We start from the raw sequence: 24,867 nt of genomic DNA, 5'->3' as shown, positions 1-24,867 counted from the left end.
AGATTTGAGCAGTTGTAAAGAGTGCAAAGAAGGGAGACAGAGTCGCTCAGACTACAATTCTCTTCCCTACACTCCGTAGACTCCAATGACTCACTGAATCCCAAATAGAAACTATGAAGCACACCTGACTACCTGCATCCTGGTCAAACCAAAAATCACTCTCACGTAATCCTACCACTGCCGCCTGGAGTAGTAAACAAAAGTGAGGATCTGCCTGCACCAGGTGACAATATGTCCGAGACCACGACAAAGGGGCAGAGACACTCACTCTACCCCGCCTGCCGTTACCTCGTTTTACTTTGGGTCTGAAACCGGCGCTACCATTACTTAGGACTAGAAACACTTCCGCCCAAGAGCTCTACTCGCCAATAGGCGAGGGCAGCTCAAAGTAGGGAAACCTAGTAGCTATACTCACTGAGTTGCACCCACATCTGACTCCTGCTCCCTTGCGTGCCTCTGTCACCTGCAACGACAACACAAAGTCTCCCACCAAGACTAACTGTGGGACTACAGTGTACCACCCACAAGGTGCTACTAGCTAATTAACTGGCGCCCTGATTCTGCAACAACTAATGACCAGTCAGTGCAACTCTGCTAGTAACTGTATGTGGTGTACTACCTAAGTCCCCCGCCCTCATCCTGGGGAAGCACCAGACGGTGCTTGCCTTCTACTCCAGGGATATAAGCTGACCCAAATCCCAGGACTTACCAAGGAGACTGTCTCCTCACTAAAGACACTTACACAGTACCAAGGACCAGTTGCAGATGCCCGATCGGGGTCCAGTTGAGCAACGCTCCACCTGGCAAGACGCCTCTACCTGGAACCGACAGTGGCTACTGCCGGAACTCAGACCAGACACGCCCAACTCTGTGGTAACACCGCCGTTACTGGAACCGCCAGGTGGACCTGCCAGAACTCAGGCACCCGAGTGAAACCGAAGGAATAACCCCCAGAACTCAAATGGGCCATGCTGCACTGCCAATGGGGTACCCCTATCACTGCCTCGGTAAGTCTGCGTGCCCAGGGAACTATGGGTCAGGAAAACTAACGTGTATACTATAACTACTGTATGTGATGTAATTTAACTCTCTATTCCCACAGAATAAATGGATAAGTACAAGGGAGAGGATAGGTTACAAGAGCCTACCTTTAATGGGGGCCTGACGTCTTGTACCTGGAAGAGATTTCTAAACACAATCCAAACACAATACACAATGCTATATATCACTGCACAAGTTCAATACACATTACTACTGTCTAGAATGGGCTGAGTATGACAAACACTTGTGCCGGCTTGCTGATAAGCCTAGTGTACAATATAACAATGGGAGCCTTCTGCTCAATTGATATCCCAGGCCTATTGCCTGATGTGAACCCTACAGTCTCACACTGCACCTATGGGCTTAGTGCCCTGCCTCAATCTATCTGATAAGAGCTCTCACGCGCACTTTACCTATAAGGGCCTTGTGCCCTGTCTCTGTCTACTGGGCCTTGTGCCCCTATCTATAGGGCCTTATGCCCCTCTCTAACTATGGGCTTTAAGCCAGCTGTCTATGGGGCCTTGTGCCCTCTTTATTGGGCCTTATGATCTTCTCTAACTATGGGTTTTAAGCCAGCTGTCTATGGGGCCTTGTGCCCAGATAATTCCCTACCTATATCTAACAGTGCCAGGGCCTTGTGCCCACTATCTGTGCCACGGGCCTAGTGCCCGAAATGCTGCATGGCCTTGTGCCCTTATGTGAGGGAAGAATAGAGTGCAGGTGGAGGCCCGGGAGGAAGGGTGCCCAGTCGGGCCCTACCTGTATCCTAGGTCTTCGGGAATCTTTTCCTGGGATTCCCCAACAGCCGCTGCCTCTAGGCTCCACCGCCGTCTTCTGTCTTGGTCACGCTGGTCTCCCGATCTCAGAGTAGTTCCTAGCCCTGACAAGGGCTCTCTGCGTTCACTGTTTTCTCCGTACAGTCTTCTTTCTTCTCTGCTTGACCACGCCACTCTCGTCCGCTCTCAGTCCGACTCTGACAATGGCGGTGCGCGCCTGATTAAATGGCCAGCGACGCACCGATGTCAGGCATTGTCGTTATGATGCACCGAGCCCTTATTGGCTCGTTGTGGCACCAAGCCCGGAGGTGAGCCCTGATTGGCTCACTGTCCCAGCCAAACAGGGAAAAGCGCCGTGTGGACGGAGTCCTGCAGGTAAGTTCCCTACATGGCAATGGACCCATTCTGGTAACCCTGGCTGGTGGGTACCAGGGAAAATGTGAAAATATAGGGCAAGCACTTGTGTGAACTACAGGGTTTAGCAATTACATGTATGGCAGTGCATGCTAGAACTTGTAGTGCTACGAGTGTGCACTACAAGTTTTGCGCCCCCTAAAAATAAAATACATCTTTGTGTCCACTTTATATTAGTAATAAATATTTGTGCCTGCTTTATTTAAATAAATAATAATTGTAACCACTTTAAATATAAATAATAAATATTTGTGCCCACTTTATCTAATAAATATTAGTGTCCTCTTTAGATAACTAATACATTTTAGTGCCTCCTTTAGATTTCTAATAAATATGTGCGTCCACTTTAGATAAATAAATAATTGATATTGGGCCCCTAATGAATACTTACCTGAAATCTTTTTTTTTTAATTCCGATTTAATGCATATAGAAAATAAATCTCCAGTGAGTGCACTTAGTTAATAGTGAAGCAGCCAATCATGAGCGGCCTTTTACACTGCTCGACTGATCATATGAGACCACGCAGCAGTTTCCCATGCAGTTTCACAAACTGACTCTTAATATTTGCAGCTGTTTTTATATCTCCCATGTATAAAAATCAGGATGACAGTTTTAAACCTTGCAGTATAAAATCATGCTCTTTTATTTGTGGTTTGACCTTTAGTAAATTACTCGGTTTACATACCGCACATTAAAACCTAGGAAAACAAGCGGTTTGATCAAACTGCAGGTTAGTAAATCTTTCCCTTTATCTCCGTTCCCTTTTTTTTCTTGCCAAAAATTCAGCTGTCACTGAAAGAAAAATTTCATGCAAGACACTGTACATTTTTACTAAATTATGGGATAAACAATCGTTTAGTGCGTATTCAGTCAAGATTTCCATATTCTGTGAGATGCTGCAGTTTTGTGTCTTTTACAGTTTATCATTCTTAATGTTTTTTTTTTTTTAATACTTGACAATTTGTTGTAGCCTTGTGCTTGTATCAACCAGCACAAATTAAAACCACCAATCTAAAACATAATAATTACAATAAACCATCAATTTTACTTAGTAAGCTTTTGATATTATGTCTTTCATCAAAGGCTAGAAATCTCACAATACTTTTCTAGATTGGTGTAAAAATTTAAATAATGGATCCTATGCAAGGTCGCAGTTATTCTTGATCAGTAGAGCGCTTTATGGTAGCCTTGAGCTAGCATGAATTTATTATTTTCTATTGCATAAGATTAAACAAGCAGTCCTTGAAAACAGAGGTATGCATCTATTAAGGATTGCTTGTAAATGCAAATTAATTTATTTAAATTATTACTGTACATATGTAGATGGAGGTGAATGTATCAAAATTTTGACTATACTTATGTTTATTATATTAGATTAGTCTATACACAAATGGATCATTATCATACAAACCAGATTATTGTGTAGAGTGGCAACTTTAGAACTTTTATTTTGTGAATTCAGTCATGCTGTTCTAAATAATCATATGCTCTGGCAGTTAACAATATTTTCTTTACTTGCCAACATTTGAACACTATTTCCAGTTATACTTTGTAGTGTTATTAAATGGATATAAGTACACATGTATGTGGTGCTCCAATGGAAACACAACATGAGCAATGGATAATATCAGATATTATTTTTAAATCAATATTAATATAGAACAAGGAAAGATTTTTAGGCAGATATAACAACATGGTTTGATACAAATATCATATGTTGCATTTGTTTTTGTTGATAACACATGCCAATAATATTTAATTAGTTATTTCAAATAAATACCACTTAGATAATATCACTTTTGAGAAAAAAATCAATACTAGTTATAATATCTACAGTACTTTTCAATTTTCCTTCATATTCACATTATAGCCATTTATCCTTTCTTGTAATCTATTGTCAGGGTTACAATGCATTTCTTTAAAATGTATATCATATCATAATCTTTATTTCCTCTAATTTGAGCCACTCAGAAATATAAAGTTAAAAGCACAACAAGCAATTCACTGTTGCTGAGAGAAATGTACCTTATACAAATATCGCATGTGTAAAGAGTGTCAAGTCTAACACTTCCCCTAAGTTAGGGGAGGTATGAAAAAACATGGTGATGCCTCTGAAACATTATTTTGTCTTTCTTAGTGATGTCATGCACCTACACATGCACTTTTGCAACTGTTTATAAATGAGTTAAAATGTCAAGATAGTGACCATTAGAATAGCAAAATGGTGTTTCTTGGATGAACTGTAAGATCAGCTGTAATACATCTGTGTGTTGTGTTTCGTTTTGAATAAACACACAAACTGCTTAGATGTATTAGGAATAACAGCCACTAAACCATTTACTTCTAAGCTCATGCGCATAATACAAAAGTTAACAGTTGGGCACATTATAGAAATACATTTCTTAGAACATACTCCTAGCATCTACCTCTGCAGAACTATTAAGTAGTCCACATATACTACATTCCTCCTTTCTTAGACAAGCAATACTATATGTTCAGTTTAAGACTATAAACTGAGTATTTGGGGAGGTCTTCATTGCCTTTCAAGATAACGGTTAGGAAACACTGGAAACATGACTCTGTAAATTGTATTTCTTTTGTAGACATTTCAAACATAGTTGAAGACCCACATTTTTGTTGGATTGCTGGTGTAACTATTTAAGTCTCTGGAGTTACATCTTGCTGAACAGACATTTCTGTAGAAGAAACTTGAGGTCGTCTAACTAACATTTTACTCTTGAATTGATTCAACGACATTTAAGGTCTTTTGAATTTGTTCGACAGATAATCTGAGCAGCAAATCACACAGTAGTGGAATAACATGAACAGTGTAGGTAAAACCATAGATACCAGGACAGCCAAAATTACAAAGTAGCACAATAAGGCTATGGCAGGATATACTTAAGATTCAGAGGGGCATATTCAATTGTCCGTGTTACTCGCAAAAGTAACGCGGCTTTAAAAGTATTACCGTTATTACAGTAATTCTAACCCTGATTTCAGCTCGCAGCTCCCTGAGCTGTGTGCAGAAAGCCGATGTTAAAGGTACTGTAATAGCTGCATTACTTTTGCGAGTAATTCGAACATTTGAATATGCCTCACAGTCTCTGAAGAGCAGGTAATACACAATGGACAGTAGGCATGGTCACAGGAGGAGTTTAACACTCACATTGAAAGTTTGCAGACACAGTTTTAAATGATGACAAGGTTGCTGGAAGAATATCCTAATGTTGGAAATTGCAGAGAAATGATGAGCTTGTGATAATAAGAACAGCCAGAGCTAGGAACACAAAGGAAGCAGAATACTGGATTGGAAAAATGTGTTCCAGCCTTCAATTATTCTAATCTGTGTTCCTGTGTTTTTCAAACTATATAACACTGTTCTCAGGTAACAATCAATGACCAGCAAAGCACAGAGTGAGAGACAGGAATAAAAAGCCAGGGAAGCAGATTAACTTCTACAGATAAAGTTCTAAAGTTCACAACAGCAGCACATCTAGTGGAACAGAAGCAATGCAAGAGCTGCACAAAATATTTACTATAGTGTCCTAACATTATGGACTTCTTTACATACGTCTGATTTTAATATGTGCCAACAAGATAGCACTCTTGCCTCACAGAGCTGGGGTCCTGAGTTTGATTCCTGGCCAGGGCCTTATCTGTAAAGGGTTTGCATGTTGTATGTGGGTTTCCTACCACATACAAAACATACTAGTAGGTTAATTGGTTGTTGACAAAATTAGCCCTAGTCTGTGTCTGTCTGTCTATCTGTCTGTGTGTGTTAGGGAATTCAGACTATAATCTCCAATGGGGCAGGGATTGATGTGAATGGCAAAAAAATTCTCTGTACAAAGCTGCGGAATTGGTAGTGCTATATAAATGATGATGATGATTATATGTGAATGGCTGCCCCTTTTCCATATGGTGAGCCATCACATGCTAACTTGATAAATAGTGAGGGATCAAAGTGAGTCAGGATCTTATCTGATGTGATCAGCGTCCCTTTTCTCTTGAAAAGCCTTCTCACAATTTGAACACCATTTCCATGGACCTCCCTATTGTAAAAGAGCGTTCAGTGGATGTAATACTGTTGATGATTGGTAGAAACTAGTCATAATAATTTACTAGCTTTAGACAAGATCTCAATTATACCACAGAGAGTGATCGCAGCACTGCTTCGTTTCTGTATTCGGACTTGTGCACACCGGTTTGGTAATTATAATGTCTTGCTTATAGAATTCAAATTTATCTTGAATGACTCTCACTCCATATTCATGTAGATTGTGCTTTTTCATTTTTTTTTCCTGTAATAATAATATTATTGAGGTAGCACTGAATACAATATATTGTTTGTAGCACTTGATCCATGGCTTTTTGCCAAATTGCCGTTGCTGAAGCTGTTCCAAAGACAGGTTGTATTGTAATAAACTTTTGTATGTGTAGATTGTAAAGTATTTCTTGACACATCTTCATCATCAGCTATTTATATAGCGCCACTTATTCCGCAGCGCTGTACAGAGAATATTTGTCACTCACATCAGTCCCTGCCCCATTGGAGCTTACAATCTAAATTCCCTAACACACACACACAGACTAGGGTCAAGTTGATCACAGCCAATTAACCTACCAGTATGTTTTTGCAGTGTGGGAGGAAACCGAAGCACCCGGAGGAAACCCACGCAAACATGGGGAGAACATACAAACTCCACACAGATAAGGCCATGGTCCAGAATCGAACTCAGCCACCATGCTGCCATCTTCCCTTTCCTTTTTTAATTTAGCTTGTGCCAAATCTACGTATTAAACATCATATTTTTCCTTTGGGAGACATTTTTTCTCCTGTATATGTCTTCTACGATACAGAGTGTATTTGTAAAGGAATATCCACAAATAACTTTTAATACTTGCAATTCTTTTTTGCTGTAATAACTGAAATGGCAATTTCTGTGTCCAGTACAATTTTTAACTTAACTCCTGTATTTTCAGGGGTGATCCATATTACTTGTCGTTCTTCTGCTGTTATACTATGCAATTCAAGACAGGATACATTTTATTCTATTTCCTGACTGTCAGTTTAGTCTAATTTTCTGTCACCTTGTGTTCCTTGGAAGGATTATTTCAATCACAATGAGTTTCCCGTTTAAATACCTTATTGTTTTTTCTTCCTGATCTGCATATTCTTTCAATATGTCCCTTTCTAAGACATTCCCTACATTTTTTGTCTTCAAACAGTGGTGAAGTCTGCCCACATGGAAAACAAGACATTATCTGTTTACAAAACATTTTATGTGTCATACATTCAATCCCCTTTTTGTTGTAATTCTGAGACATCCTTTGTGCTGTTTCCATTGAAATTGCCTTATACACTGCAAGGTCTAATGTTATCATGGTTCAGGTAATAATTTGTTTTGAATACTTTCACTGTGCATAAAACACAACAGCCTGTCTCTTATTGCATCTGAAAGACCTACTCTAAATTTACAACATTCAGATAACCATCTACATCATACCTGCCTACTCTCCCAGAATTCCAGGAAGAATAGGCAAAACCCCCGAAATTTGACGAAATTAACGGCAGTGAATAGAGGGAGCGGGGCTTAACGTGTCATTACGCTCCGCCCTCTCCATTCAATGCCGTGAATGTCGGATTTTTATAGTGGGGGCGGGGCTATGTGAAATATTACCACGCCCTCCTCCTGCCCCATGTCACGTGACTTCTCTTCTGGGATTAAAAGTGGGCATGTATGATCTACATATGTAGAAATACTTGCACCTTTAAATTGACTTCTTTTATGAAAACAAAATCTGAAATTTCCTCAATTACAAGTGATTGGGGGTTCAAATGGTTCAGTAGAACATCAAGAATTTCCTGAAGCATGTTGCTGGTGGATTTTTCTGGTGTCAATAAACTGAGAACAAACTATATGTTTTCGCCCCTTTTGTATAGTAGGGCTGATATTTTCTGCTCTTCACTAGCATTGCTATAAAGTTCCACTTTTTCTACATATGTGTCCCAATCTTATAAAGTGCCTCAAATGCTGACACCAATTCAAGGAATTCTGATATTTTTATTAATTTTCAAGCATTTAGGAGGCCTGCTACATTCACTGTACACTTGAATAATGGCTGATTTAACTTACGTGTTGAGGCTGCATTATGGGCCTTTATGGCAGACTGTGGCCCCTACTTTACATGATTCACTGCTGGTCTCCCGGTGATTTATTTGTGCAGTGATGAATGCAGTTTTATCCTTGTCAAAAGTTGTAGTGTATGTAATTTTTACTAAAAATGTTGACCACTTGGATACATTAGGAACAGCAGCCACTGAAGCATTTTGAATTCATGCACATAATGCAAAAGATGACAATTGGGCATATGATATAAATACATTTCTTGGAACACACTATTAGGAGTAAATGTATCAAGTTGCGAGTTTTCAGATTTTATTTTGTAGAATGTACAAAAGCTAGAATCTGATTGGTTGCTACAGGCAACATCTCCACTTTTCAAACCCACTAGAAACTCGCAGCTTGATACATTTATCCCCTAATGTCTACTTATGGGGAAATATAAAGTAGTCCACATATACTATACTATGATTATGGGGTCAAAATGAAATGAAGACCTGATTTTGCATGTCATCTGAAGTGGCATTGATTTCTCTCTGCCCATTACTTTGAGTGGCAAAACTTTTACATCATCTAGGTGAGTCCTGGATTAATAATGGGCCTGATGGAGCTGCAGCCCCAGGCTGCTTCTCACAAATAGACCTAGGAGTAGCAGTGCATATTTTTTTTAAGCTTAAATGAATGATTCCAGCTGGGCCTGTACACCAATGTCGGTGTAGTGCATGACTTTACACCTCTTTTTAAAAGAGCCATCAGCGCCCCACTTGGATCAGATGGTAAAAGAAAATATTTGGAAATAAGAATATGTAGATGATTTGACTTGGTTCCATCTGGAGCATTTTAATATAGAGCAATGGGAAAGTAAAGGAAACACCACAAGGAGGAAGATTAGAATAGGAGACATTTTATTTTGATCCTGAGAACTTTTGGACATTGGCTTCAGGTATTTTCTATATCACACATGCTCCTCTATGGGTGCCTCTGGACAGGAGTCGGGCTTGTGCTAGGGAAGGAGAAAATGAAGAGCACCAAGCAACTACAAAAAAGAGATTCATGCAGTCAGGCTTCTCAAATCAAATATTTCTATAGTGATGTTTTCTCCTCATCATACCTATTTATTTATCTTCTTTAGCACAGAGTATGTTCACAAGTAGTGGACATAATAGTGTTAGTATAGTATATATGATTACAAATTAAATTTAACGTCGACAGCCCCCCACCTAAATTTGGGCATTCAATTGATTGCCCCTTCTTGTGAAGCTCTAGAAATAAAATTTGAAGCACATACCTTTATTGTGTCACCATTCTGACATGCTGCGAAGACTTCACCATGACTCACCAGGAAAATGAAACAGTTGAGATGCCTTGGCTTGAACTGATTACATATAGTCATGGTAATTAGTTCTCAAGTAGTGAATCAGTGTACATATTAGGGCCCAGTTCTTTAGCTGGTAAGTTTCATAAATCTAAAACTACATTTACTCAAAGTTCTTTTCATATGATGGTTATTAGAAAAAAGAGAGTAATATATGACCCCATTGGTCTCCATTTCTATTTATTAAATAAAGCTATTCTTTTTTTTTGTTGTATCTCATTAGAGCTTTCACCTTGCATTTAGATAACTTTAAAAGCAATACAGTCTCCTCAGCCTACTGCTAAGTTGTTTGGCAAAATGGGCTTAATTTACAAAAAACACATTTAAAAATAACATATTTGCATATGTATGCAGAGGACTTGCATTTCGGGATGAGGTGATTCATCATCAGGAGCATGTGTGCCACATTTATGACGGTCATTATCTTCATATATACCACTCCCCTTATACTAAGTGCAAAGGATACTCCTCCTAACAGGCATATATATGCATAACTGCTGTTCTGCATTTATCACATTTGCGTGCACTTACTGCACTTGGCCTACAACCCTTCCCTCCCCTGTACATTCTCTCCAGTCATAAGGAGTTACAAGTGTCAGATGTGCTCCGCTCTGCTTGTGTACACATCTGCTTGTATACTCTTTGTGAGCATACACAGAGGGAATTTTCGCAATCTACTCTACATAAACTAGTATAGTAGCATCTGGCCCACCTGTCTGCATTGATTTATACCATATCAATACAAGCAGAAGATTGCATCTAAAAATGGCACCAATAAATATAATGACATTTATATGAAGTTTCCTTTCTATATTGATGTATACATTTTATATGCAGGCTGTTGTCTCTCTGTATATATATATATATATATATATATATATATATATATATATATATTGTAAGCATTTGTACTTTTCCAAAAAGTGTACTTATATCATCAACAACTGCATCCAATAATCCCCATTCAGAGAGCTATATGGTAGGAATAAATATGTAATTTTAGACAGAAATAGTATTCAATCAGATAATAAAAATAACATTGGGACAGAGTTGCTGGGCAGTAGACATCAATATCAGGTAATAAATGTTAATTCATAATGAATTAGTCAATAGTTATTTCCTCCATGGTGCTGGGGACACCCACACAACACTGGTCATACTCCCCCCAGCGGCATGGTTTGATTCCCGTCCATGGCTTTATCTGTGTGGAGATTATATGTTCTCCCTGTGTTTCAGTGGGTTCCTCCCACACTCCAAAAATATACTAGTAGTTTAACTGGCTTTTATTAAATTGACTTTGGCTTTCTCAATCTGTGTATGTTAGAGTCTTTAGACTGTAAGCTCCAAAGAGGCAGGGATTGATGTGTGTCCTCTGTAAAGTACTGCGGAATTAGTGGTGTTACATAAATATCTGATGATGATTTATGCTTACAGATAGTGGAATGCAAGAGGCTAATGTAAACATGCTTTGCATTTTAGCCTATATATCATATTATATTGAAGACATGGCACCCTTTTCTGATTTAATGGACATGTGCTTGTATGCTTTGTATCTTATCTTAATTTAGCTTTTCTCCGATGATAAAAAAAAAACTGGTCCTACTTTTGCATAAAGCAATAAAACTACACATAAAATTAATCATTACATATATACTGTATCTCTTGGCTCTAAATTATTATGGAAAATATAATGTAGATTAGGAAAATAGATAAGGAGATATGACCTTTTTCATATTCTTGTCATTGTAGGTTTCCCAGCTGTATTTGTAGTAGTGTGGGCAGTGGCACGGGCAACCTTAGCAGATGCAAGGTAAGATATAGTACAGTTTAATGTAAGTGTCCGGTTTATTGTGGCAATGTTTCAAGCTGATACTAGGGCAGCACGGTGGCTAAGTGGTTAGCACTTCTGCCTTACAGCACTGAGCTCGATTCCCGACCATGGCCTTATCTGTGAGGAGTTTGTATGTTCTCCCCGTGTTTGCATGGGTTACCTCCGGGTGCTCTGGTTTCCTTCCACACTCCAAAAACATACTAGTAGGTTAATTGGCTGCTAACAAATTGACCCTAGTCTGTGTGTGTGTTAGGGAATTTAGACTGTAAGCCCCGATGGGGCAGGGACTGATGTGAGTGAGTTCTCTGTACAGCACTGCGGAGTCAGTGGCGCTATATAAATAAATGGTGATGATGGTGATGATGATGATGCTGAATTTCAATTCTGTATGAAATCCAATGATTTAGATTTCCTTGCATGTCAAAACAAATAATTTCACTTAGAATACATTATATTAGCTATGTGAAAGTCTATACCTTTTAAATTGCTGACTCGCCTTGAGTGTGGCTTCCCTGGCTTCAATATTATACTCTGATGTGTTAGCAGTGATTGTTTTTTTTCTTCGCAACTTAACTTTTAGAAATTGAAATACATTGTATGCAATTATCTTTAAGATATTTTAGGTAGTAGCATTGTATTATTTACTTGGGTCATAATGTTACCAGATTAAGCATAAATAGGTGCTGTCAATCTATTTTTATTGTTTGTCTGACCAGACACGTTGCATGATTTTTTTTATACACTTTGTACTGTGTCTGAAATGTGTGTGATCAGCAAAATTAAAAACAGTGCCTCACATTCTTGCTTGGCACAGTATCACAATTGGACCATGCCTTTATTCAGTGTTACTTTACTTATACTAGTACTGCTTATTTAACCCTCAGTAATGCATTACATAATTTGTTACAGTAAGTGACCTTGGTCACTTTTTTATTTCAAGTGTCATAATGTAACTTTTTTTTAAATTTAATTTAGCAGATTATATGATCGGTGTTTCCTCTATAAAGTATACCTAGACTCTCACATTCCATTTCCTCTACTTTTTTTCCTTTTCACTTTTCTTCCTTTTACTCTACAATTCCCTTAGTTTCCAAAGGGTAAGGGCCGACCATTGTAGATTGTTAAAACTATTATTATCCTTATATAAATAATGTTTGTTACTTAAACTTTTGGAAAGTCACTAAATAAGCATTCAAAGTAAAGTGAACCTAGGTGGCCTTTTCAAGCTGTGACCAAGCACTTACTCCCACTGTCTCTGAGGTTGTTTAAAAATATAGCTAAAGGAACAAAGCAGTAATAGGTCACAAACACCACACATGACCAATTTGTAGGCCCCTGCAGTTGATTTGATGCATATATCATTGTCAGTACCCATCGCCCAGAGGAACCAGGAAGAGTCCCAGCACTTTGCTGGTGTACTATATGATTTTGGTCCAACATCCTGCACATTATTTTACTCCAGGTGCTCCAATGATCAGAGGGAGAAACATAATTCTCTTCCAGCAGCAGTTAAGTGAGCAACTCTTCCTGGAAAATTGCAATGACTTTAGGAAAGTCTAACTCTTATCAGTTGCCTATTGCGATAACCATGTAAAATAAGGAAAAGGAACTTAGAAGGCAAATCACTAACTGTAGGTGATCTACATAGTTGATGCATAAACAACACATTCTTTTGTGGGACTGAAGCAGGCATATACTGTAAAATAAGCTTCTAGTCTGTTATGGGTGTAGATCCTATGTTGAGAAAACCCCCTCCCATTGGCCTCTGATATGAATAAGACCCACACTAGATTCTCTGACAGGGAAGAATTTATTTGAATAAAGTTAGCAGTAATAAAATATTTAAAATAACTTCAACCCAAATGATTTATTCCATCCTGTTGGGACAAAGGTAGATGGCACGCCAGCTTTAGGGGTGGTCATGTGTGGGGCTTGCCACATACTTTGGGGGGTGCATTGTGCTTCAGAAGTGCTAGGCTACCCCCAAAACACATGGATTACAAACATGGCAATGGTCGGGACTGTCCTCCATATTACCAAATGTGAATCTCAGAATAATAGGAAAGTGAAAGTTCATGAAAATAATGGTAATAGTTGCAAAAAAGCAGTAGCATTATTATCTAATACATGTACTGGCAAGATGCTCACTGTGCTTCTGATATTCATAACATCACCACTGTAATCAGTGTTGGATCGTAAACAATGAATTTACAGTGGACAAAGATTTACACAAACATATAATAATTTCATTCACAAATTGTACTGGAAGGCACAGCAAACTGATTTGGTTTTGCACAGGGTGCCCACCTATGGTGTGCCTAGCTCATACCAGTGTGTGTGCATCCTTACTCACTGCTCCAGGGAGATGCCTCCTCAAACTAGAAGTACACCTAGGTTTGTGACAATAGGGGAAAATCTGAAGAGGCGCACTATGCAAAACTGTAAACATTCCTCTCAGAGTTGCAGTCGTCCACCAATGTAAAAACGAGTCTTTCATTAAATTAAAAGAAATAATCTGTTTTTCTACTTAAATACAGCTTGCTTTAGCCTCATGTATAGATTTTTTTAGTTATGAGAATGAGGGGATATCAGACTGTATCTATTATATGTGCCATATGTGTGTGTTAAAAGTGTTGTTCTACATGGGCCAAAATGTGCCTAGAAATGTTTATATTCACCAAAGTGTAACTGGAAGTTGTTGTTAGACACCTGGATACCTAGAACCGCCTCCCAACATTAGGTGTTTCAGAAGAAGTTCAGGTTGGTAGTCTTTTCACAACTTTATTTCCAAGACACAAACAACAAAAGCAAGTCATGAAGTGAAAATTATAAATGTTGATTAGATACATATCAGGATGATTCTGGATGTTTCTGATCAGAAGGTCTCGAACCAAAGCTTTTACGCACTTCATACATTATACTTTGTTATGCAAAAATACAAAAACCAACAATATTATAATATCAACTCACTTTCATGTGTTATGGTCAAATATCATAGTACATTACAGAAATAATTTGCGGTTATCCTGCTTTATGTATCTGTGGTAAATCCTTATTTCAAAAATAATCTAGTTTTGAAACATCTCAGACAATTCCTTCTTTCTACCTGTAAGCAACTTTTTGTTTCAATAATAATAAGCAAAGCACCAAAAATTGTATTTAAACATTAATAAATATAACGAAAATGAACTATGGTTCATATTTGATATCTATCTGCTATAGAAGTCACAAAATGCATGCCAGATTGAAGACAGGGGGTTGGCCATAGACCTTAATGGAAGTTTTCCTGGTTGGGTAGTGGCCCCCACAACATCATTGGGAAGCTTGGGGGCAGGGCTGACCTGAGCTAGTCCCAATTTTAATGATTTGAGTGGGCATATCTGTAGTCTTGGCCTCATTCTGCCTGTTGCCTTAGACAGCCTGCAACCATTTACACAGGCAGTGCTGCCTGTTGCTGTATACCTGTGCGTCCACATCCCCATCTCTATTTGCCCTCCCCTGGCTTCCTCCAGTGACCTAGAGGTAAATGGACTTCTTTCATATATCTATGCAGTCAACACAGAAGGGCATTTCTTGCTGTACATAGTATATTTTGTAGCTGTTTACTGGATATATGTGTAGCATATAAATAGTCATAACACTAGCTCCCCCACAGGACATAGCTGCTTATCTATTGTGCCTAGTTACTTCTATTTTACGTCTCATATTAAGCTATTAAAAATTTCATTTGTTCCGCTGTACACTACTGCTGTACCGAGTTACTCTGTGTGGCCTCACCACCTGGTGACAGCATGTGAGGTCACCAGGGAGAATGTCTAATAAGAGAGGTAAGTGCCTTATACTATCAGACAGGCGCTGCATTATTGTTGGGGGCGTGGTCATTGGCATAGTGCAAAGCCACTAGCGCCGGGTATACGGCGTTAAATGGAGGCCAGAGTCTATAAAGGCTCTAGCTTTACACCTTAGAGGGTTAGAGGGTTTTAGAAGCTGGGTCACTGGTGAAGGGAGTGCGAGGTGGGTGCTACAAGTCACAATGTAAAGACACCATTAAGGGGACTAAAAAAGAAAAGGCCCAATTCATTGAAGAGGGGTGCATGGCTAATGCCTAAATATTTAATAAACCTGCATTGCACAGTATTGTAGCATGGTTCCCAAGCATGGAGGGGTCCCTGAATATTGGGATGACAATTGGGTTTGCAGCTCTGTAATTATATTAAATGGACTTAAGCACAAAGTGTAAAAGGAGCAATAGAGCTTAATAGCTGCTGATTTATACGTGCTGCAGGCATATGGAAAACTTGTGCTCATTACAACACTAGTGACCACTCCATATTAATAAGGTTTAAACACCTGAGTATTCAGAAGACACACTAGTCGCGGATACAACACCCATGCCATAGCCGGAGTAGAAGGGGAGATCAACAATGAGCTGGTACGACATCACAACATGGTTCCTATGACCTACATGGTCCTATGATAGTTAGATGAATTTGTTCACAAACCATTTACATAACGTAAAGATTGGTGTGGATGGCCACCGCGTTCAACTGTAGATGTGTGCCGTTATCAATAACACAGCTCACGTATGTTAGAGTACGCAAAGCATTTGGATTTCCTGCTTCTTATAAATAGAATTCTTGCGCTTACTTTGCAGGGGAGCTCTTAGGAGCTGATTTTGCAACATCTACCAGAATTTTAGTTTTATTTGACTCCCGCAATGTTTTACAGTTGAAAGACCCTTCATGAAGGTAACCAATAAACATAGTCAATGGTTGTATGTATAATTTATGGCATTAAAAAATTATGTTTACACTTGTACCTGTGTTTTATTTACACGTTTCTGTGGGAATCTACGGGTCCCAGTATGGGCTTGCAACCATGGAGCATGCTGGTGGAGGGCTACATCTCCCTAGCCAATACAGCCCAGTGCTTAATACTCTGGGGTGACTTGCTGTTATGGCTGTGGGAGGCAAATCCTAGTGCTTGTAGTAGTGAAATTGGGGTCAACCCACGCTGTTTAGCCTCCCAGTTTTTTGCTAGTTCCTGTCTAGGCTGGCAGCACTACTGTTATTTCAGCTGTTTTTGGGGGCCCATCTTTTATTTATTTGTTTTTTGAGGTCGTTCTAATGAACAGGGGCAGCTCGGGAGAACTCTTGGATTCTGGATTAATTTGAGTGGCTAAAAAATAAACCTCTACACCATTTGCCAGATCTAACAGTTAGGTAACTTGTTAAATATAAACAATTCTGAATTATAGAGAACTCACGTCTCTGAATTTTAGCTCTTAGATCCTCCAGGAGCAGTGGCTGCCTCATCCAGAGCTTGCTCCATCGGTGTTGTAATTAGACCACAGTGCGCCTGCAGCTTAATTGGAGCTGTTGGTGCCTGATGGCAGCCTGTATGCCCACAGTTTATCCTCATTGGATATCTACAGACCTGTATGCCAATACAGGCTGTCCATAGCAGCAGTCAGAACTTGAAGCTCTGCCTGAGCGAAGGTTGCTGCACGTATGTTTGCAAGTGAATGAGACCTTTAAGCACTTATTGGTTCTCAGTGCACGTATGGGCATAGACACGTTTCCTTTGAATCCCTTCAATACCGTATGTAATATGTCTGCCTAACCTGTTAATTATTCTGTCATTGACCATATTCTGGCAATTAGGGGAGTGACAACCCATCGCTAATCATACACAGGCAATCGCAGGTGAACATACCTACAACATATCACAGTATAACGCACCTGTATGCCCTATATAAGAACTGGTGAGACAATCATTCATCCCTGCCATTTTGTGTTTTCTGATCAGGAGAAGGAGCTCAGAAATTGTTTGGTTACATATCTTGGATTTCCTCTTGTATATGATTGGTGAGTAAAATGGCCTCTTTCATATACTTACAGGGCATTTAAGTATTGTTCCTAATGACTGTCTCTTTTCTTCTCTTTAGAGTTCTCAGAAAACAACTTGAGCAACAAACCTCTACCTTCAAACCTCTACTTTTCTGCAACTTCTTCTTAATGAGTACAATGGCCTATGTCAGACACTTACATGGCATTAAAGTATTTTTACTAATGACTGTCTTTTTTCTTCTCTTAGAATGAAAAATGGCTGACCATGAGCAAACAGGCCCCAGTCAGGCACCAGTCTCCTTGGCTTCATCATCAAAGTAGAGACAGCCCAGTTTCACTGCTCAGGAGGCGTAGATTCTGGTACAGCTGGTGGTGGAGAGGCTGCACTCCACCACCCAGCAGTTCTCCGCCACAGTCAAAGGCCAGATTTGGAATGACATTATAATGCAAGTCAATGGCTCCAATTCATTGCACGGTGACTGAGGTAAAAAAACAGTACATTTTATTTTTTTGTGGTCCACTAATTCATATATTGTTGCCTGCAACCCTTGTACAGGTTAGGTAATTGTTCAGAATACTTATAAGATTTACAAAAGCTAGGAATTGATTTTGGTTTTCGGAAAGGTTTGTATTTTCTTTACTTGTGTTCAAGAAATCAAAAAAATATTAGCATTTTGAGTAATTTGAAACATCTTTTTTCATTTCACACAGCTGGCAGGACTTTAAGTGTCATCTAAAAGACAAGTTGAGGAACCAGTCCAAGCATGCTCAGACAACAAGCAGTGGTCCCACAGAACAATTAGCCCTCAGTACCCTGGTGACCACGGCATTGACATATATAGATATGACCTCTGCTTCTTCTACACAGCCTTCCACATCACCTGTAACCAGAAGGTAAGTTCAAAAGCCGACTACAACACATCCAAGGGCCAGGCAACACCAAAAATGACTGTAATTTTATGATTCTTTTCTGATGTGTGATTTTGGATATTTGTTTGATTATAATAATAATACACTTGTTTGATATGGCACAAAACCAAGTCTCTGATTTTTATCTAATATGCTTTAAAAGTTACATTTATACCAGATTGTAACAATTACATACATTAAAAGTAGGTAGATAACATACTGCCTGTAGAAGGCTGCCTCCACCGTTTCAGGAGGGCTTGGGTTGGAGTCTCCTACCTCCTCGCCAGTAACCCCACTCCTAAGGGCGATTTTATGGAACACCACACACAGAGCAATGATGTTGCATACTGTCCTCGGAGCATACATCAGTGAGCCACCCAACCAGTCGAGGCATTGAAACCTTGCCTTTAGTAAGCCAAATGCCCTTTCTACAGCTGATCTAGTGCCATATGCGCTGAGTTGTATGCATTTCCTGCTCTGTGTGTGGGTTCAAAATAGGAGTGAGGAGCCAAGGGTGGAATGGACATCCATTATCTCTTATGAAGAGTGACAAGAAAGACAAAGTGACAAAAAAATAGTCATGACTACAAAACATACCAAACATGCTAATGGAATATGATAAAATGATATGGTGGGACTGTTATTGACCAAAATCAGAAATTTGTGTCTATGTGCCTATTTATGGCAAGCAAATCTAAAAATTTTCATTTGCACCTTAGCTTAATCATGTGACATTGGAGAGGTTACTAACTTTAAAAGGTGTGTACAAATTTCTATCTGGGTTTAGGCATGTCCAAGTTCATGTAGATTTGTTAGGTATGCAACATGTAAAGCTAACATTATTTCTACCACTTTCAAAGAAAACCACACACAAACAAAACTTCACTTGCATTGTAACATGCACAATATTACAGAGTGTTCAGATTTTGCAAAAGTGGGCGACCTGCCATTTTTGACTACAGTCTATAGAAAGGTGTGTATGAAAACAAAAGGTTAATGATACAAAATGAATAACAATAATAAAGCAGCCACGTGTCACCATATGGCCTTGCACCCCCTTTCCTCAGTTGTATTCTCTGCCACATCCCTAATTGTCTGAAGGCAAAAAGTCATACTCCATCCCCAAATGGCCACCAACTCCCCCCCAAACAGCAACCAGGTACCGAATCTAGAAAGGTGAATCACTTATAGTCTGAAAATGTATCAAGTGGCAATGCTTCATAGTCAAGAAAATGGAAGCATTCGCACCCAACGGGACCAGGGCTACATGTGACACATCTATTGACCCTATGATATGCAAAAAGCCGGCTATGGTGACAAACTGCACAAGGAACTCCTCATTGAGTGGCAGTTGGATAAATTGGCTTAGCTACGAAAGACACGCTCTCAGCACAACCTTCAGTACATGACTGAAGGTGGCTTGGGACATCCCAGCTGCGACTCCTATGGTCGTCTGTAATGATCCAATAGCGCAAAAATGCAATACTGCCAAAACTTTGGTCAATGGTGGTATTGCTGTGGGAATGTTGCACATTGGCTTGAGGTCACTCTGCACAATGCGCAGGGTGTCCATGATGTCATGAGGTCAAAGTCGATAGCGACAGATCACCTCTGCATCTGACATCCCAAAGAGGTTGACACATGGCCTGAAGATGTTCTCACTGGGCTGGTGACAGTGAACCAGTTGCTGGTTTCTGAGGGCTTGATGCCTGTTACCCTCCTCCCACAGGACCTCCTCCATGTCCATAAGTGGCTATATGTGAGAAAGATGGATGAAGGGTGCAAATAAATAAATTACCTAACGTCTTTGCAGTTTGTGTGTACATTAAAGAGTTAAAACATACTTGCACCTGCAAGTGGTTTAGCCAGGCTCATTATAGATCTGGTGAAAAATTAAATATAAATATATACAATATATATATTGATACGAGTTGTGGATCGCGTCAGTCTTCTGTTAGCTGCGTTCCGACTGTCATGGCAACAGCAGGGACGTCATATCTCATATCAGATTGAGTCTGCTACATTGTAGTCAATGTGATATGAGATGTGGATGAAAGATCAGTGTCCATTATTATGAGAAACTAATAAATACTGACTATTGTGGGATTGCTACACTGAAATTTATTGGAACATATCTCTTTATTGTTTGACCTTTTTAATTTTGCACTATATTTCTGTCTGTTACACTTTTGTCAATTTGTTTTTAATATTTCGCCAACACACATCTGGAATACAAAGTATAATTATAATAAATAAATAATTATTTTGTTTATAGGTGAAATTGTACATTAATGGACCGGAGTGCTCTTTTGTTTTCATATCCAACTCTAGTCTGCAAGTTGTATCTAGCTTTAAACATAGTTAGTTTTATTCTATGGGAAAGGTGGCTGCTATAGGTGAAAACCTCTATCCTGTCTGGTTTTAAAAGTTTAGAAAACAAAAAAATGTTCTGATATATCTGAGCAAACTAACTGAGTGCAGCCCTCTGTTTACATACACATAATCCACGTGCAATGTGTAAAAGTGAAACAATTATAACCAAATAGAAAAAGAGATGGCGCTCACAGTCATAAATAGTCTCTAAGTGGAGAAGAAGATGATTCCAACTTGCTACATGCGTCCACGAATTCCAATAATAAACAAACGATAAAGTCTCTTTCCAATTTCCGACACTCCTCCGATGTGAGGAGGAGTGGAGGAGCATATAACTCGCACATTCGTGCAAGTAAATGCCTACTTTGAGTATTCTTTACAGGTGTCCACCCTTTCACACCCCTTTTCAAGTCAGACACTGTATTAAGTATTAAGTCCTCTTTGCGCTCACAAGTACACAGAAAAGGGTTGCATTCATGGCCGTATCTCCTGATTCTGGGCATGCACAGAGTGATTTTGCATTTGATATGCTCAATATCGGCAGATGTGTGACTTGTTTAATCAAGCCCACAACCTTATCATCAATTTCTATTGCTACAGTATAACTATGGATCCAGTATATTTCTCATTCCTACAATAGGAAAAGGTATCAAAGTAATTGGGCTAAAATGTGTTCTGTCATTCAAATGGAGAAACTTTCAATAGTGATAGCAGGTACATATTTCGGATACTTTCCTGCTCCTCATTTATATGGCAGGCGTTATATTAACAATAGCACGGGTGGGGTAGTCTCCTTTCACTCTGTAACTCATCTACTAGTCTGTTGGGGAATGACCTTTACTGAGCTGTATTGTACTGGAATTTTGACCTTTAAGCAAGAAGTACTACTGTCTTTTACTGCCTGTCCTTAAGTGCCCCTTTTTAGAAGCTTGTAGGCAGCATGGTGCCTCTGCAGCTATTTGCATACTCACAGTAGCATGCTCAACTATAGTAAGTGCAGTTGAAATGATGCAACTTAATGCATTCTGTCCCAAATAAAACCAGATTTAATGGATTACATAGGAGGGTTAAAATATTGCATCTTTCACAGACCTCCATGATTAGTGCTGAGATAAACTCAAAAGTCACGCAAAACACAGAAAGAGGCACTGGCAATTACTTTTATTTCCCTCAATATATTTTTCTCTCTCCATAATCCAATCATGTTGTGGTGTGGAATTTAAAGTGGATAGCCTGGGAATAGTGACATATGTTACCTTAAGTGTTCAGTGGTCTTGTAGGAACATGGCTATTTATATGCTTGACAGGGGTTTCCAAGACTCAAAAAAACTATACAAATAAACAAAAAACAATAATACAGATCATACAAATTCAAAACTTGCAATAAATAACCAATACCTAAATTATGAAATTTATATTTATAACAATCATTGCCTACCTTTTGAATGCCATTAAAAGCCATTCAATTGGGTACCACTCTGATAAAAATACAAGAGAAACTGAAATTATTATTTTTTTTTTTTTTAAATGCAGCCTAGGTAAATCCTTTGTGACAAATTTCTCACTACCAAATAAGAAATAGTGTTGATGCAAATCTAATGCTGGCACCACGCATATAAATGATTTCATTTATGAAATATTTATTCATATGCTTGAACAATTCATGCACACATATTAATACGTTTTCTAGGAATCCAATTGTTCTTTATAAAATATATTCACACACATTCCAGATGAATTAATAGTGAAATGACAATATAGGATTCAGTCACCTAGATTTGACACCATTGGATTCCTTATCATTTTAAAGAGAAAACAGTTAACGATACGTTAAATAAAATTGACATGGGCTGGTGCAGAGTTGGTCGTAAATTTGGGGTAAATTATTCTGATAAATTTTGTCAGCCTCTGCATCTGCTGCATATACACTTGGTTTGTAACAAAGAATCATCTGCAGCAGGTATTTGCACCTAATCTATAGCAGGGGCAAATGATACACCTCTTAACAGGCATATATGCATGTTTCTGGACGTCTGCATGAGCCAAATTTCCGTAAAACGTGCCTTTACCATACTTGGCCAACATTAGAACTTCCTTTTCCTCTCACATCCTGCCTCTCCATAATTGCACAATTGCACAAGTCTGTATAGGCACACATGTATGCACCTGCTTTCTGGGAATGCACAGAGACATTCCACACAAAGTGTGCTATGCAAACTGGCATATGTCAGCAACTAAATATAGCACAGGTGCAAATACCTGCTGGTTATGTTGAATTGTCGTAAAAACAGGGGCATATGATGCTCATGCACCATTTATTCTGCACCAGTAAATGTAATGCCCTATACTCTAAAACTAACAATTTGTTGAGTAACAAGGTTTCCATATCAACACTGTGTCATAGTTGTGCCATAGCATCATTTAGTTATGATATTAAATTCATATTACTTTTAATTATTCCAAATGAAATTAAATTAACTTATTACCCTATATTACATCTAATAGACCAATTATAATTGTTGCCAACAGATGTGCCACATAAAAGTCCCCTTATAATTATTATTATTATTTATTTATAGGGCACCACTAGGTATCCGTAGCGCCGTACAGGGACAGACAGAAATACAGTACAGGGTGAGACATCACGGAACAGTTAACAAAAAGCACAGTAACTCGGAAGCTCAAAGTACAGCTAGATGACAGGCGAGAGCCCCAGCGGGGTAGCTAGAGGGGTAGAAAAGCCTCACGGAAGAGACAAGGGCTGGAGAGCAGAGTTAAGGTGGTGGAGAACAGGAGGAGAGGAGGCCCTGCTCGAAGGAGCGTACAATCTAAGGGGAGGGTAGGACGGACAGAGACACAAGGGTAGGAGGAGGAAAGGGGGAGAGCGGAGGCAAAGACGGAGGGGAGGGGGGGAGAGGAGAGCGACGAGGAGGGAGGTAGGTGGGAGACAGGAAGGAGGGCAGTTAAGTGGGGGACTGGAAGGCTATAAGGAAGAGGTGGGTTTTTAAGGCCCGTTTGAAGCTGGACAAGTTGGGTGAAGTTCTGATGGAGCGGGGGAGCTGGTTTCAGTGGAGGGGGGCAGCACGGGAGAAGTCTTGGATGCGAGCATGGGAGGAGGTGACCAGGGGGGAAGAGAGGCGACGGTCATTGGCCGAATGCAGAGGGCGGGATGGAGCATGGATGGAGATGTAGGGAGCGGTGGAGTTGGAGAGGGCCTTGAAGGTAAGTGTAAGGTGCTTGAACACGGTTCTGCAGGGGAAGGGGAGCCAGTGAAGGGATTGGTAGAGGGGGAAGACAGAGGAGGAGCGGCGAGAAAGGAAAATAAGCCGAGCGACAGCATTGAGAACGGAGCGAAGGGGGGCGAGATGAGAGCGGGGGAAGCCAGTAAGGAGGAGGTTGCAGTAGTCTAAGCGGGAGATGATAAGAGAGTGGACAAGAGCTTTAGTGGCATCTTGGGAGAGGAAGGGCCGAATGCGCGCGATGTTGCACAGTTGGAAGCGGCAAGATTTTGCAAGTGAGAGAATGTGAGGGGCAAAGGAGAGAGAAGAGTCGAGGATGACACCAAGGCAGCGAAGTTGAGGAACAGGGGAAAGAGAGGAGTTGAGTACAGTGATAGAGAGGTCGGAAGGGCAGGGGGAATGAGCGGGAGGAAAGACAATTAGTTCAGTTTTCGCAAGATTAAGTTTGAGAAATTTAGAGGACATCCAGGAGGAGATGGCAGAGAGGCAGTCGGACACCCTGGAAAGGAGGGAGGAAGAGAGATCAGGAGAGGAAAGGTAGAGTTCGGTGTCATCCGCATAAAGGTGGTACTTGAGACCAAAGGAGCTGATGAGTTTGCCCAAGGAAGAGGTGTAAAGAGAGAACAGTAGGGGTCCAAGAACAGAGCCTTGGGGGACCCCTACTGGAAGGGAGGAGGGGGGGGAAGAGAGATCCAGAGGTGGTGACAGAGAAGGAACGGTCAGCAAGGTAAGAGGTGAACCAGGACAGGACGGAGCCAGAGAGGCCAAAGGATTGAAGGGTGTGGAGCAGGAGTGGGTGGTCAACGGTGTCAAAGGCCGCTGAGAGATCCAAGAGAATGAGAAGGGAGAAGTGGCCCCTGGCCTTAGCAGAGAGGAGATCATTGGAGACTGTGGCCAGGGCAGTTTCGGTGGAGTGGAGAGGGCGGAAGCC

At 39.9% G+C, this 24,867-nt stretch overlaps 1 protein-coding gene across 1 annotated transcript in view; it reads left to right on the top strand.

Annotated features, from left to right (window-relative positions):
- PTH2R (parathyroid hormone 2 receptor) overlaps window positions 1-24,867 on the top strand; it is a 288,624-nt gene that overhangs the window by 166,531 nt on the left and 97,226 nt on the right. Inside the window, exon 8 of the mRNA XM_075178631.1 lies at window positions 11,485-11,545. Coding sequence (XP_075034732.1) covers window positions 11,485-11,545 — 61 coding nt within the window. The remainder of the gene's footprint in view (window positions 1-11,484; window positions 11,546-24,867) is intronic.

Source organism: Mixophyes fleayi, chromosome 7, assembly GCF_038048845.1.
Source record: "Mixophyes fleayi isolate aMixFle1 chromosome 7, aMixFle1.hap1, whole genome shotgun sequence".
Classification (NCBI taxonomy): Eukaryota; Metazoa; Chordata; class Amphibia; order Anura; family Limnodynastidae; genus Mixophyes; species Mixophyes fleayi.
The sequence above is the reverse complement of the archived record's forward strand: the minus strand, read 5'-3'. Positions and strand labels throughout refer to the sequence as shown.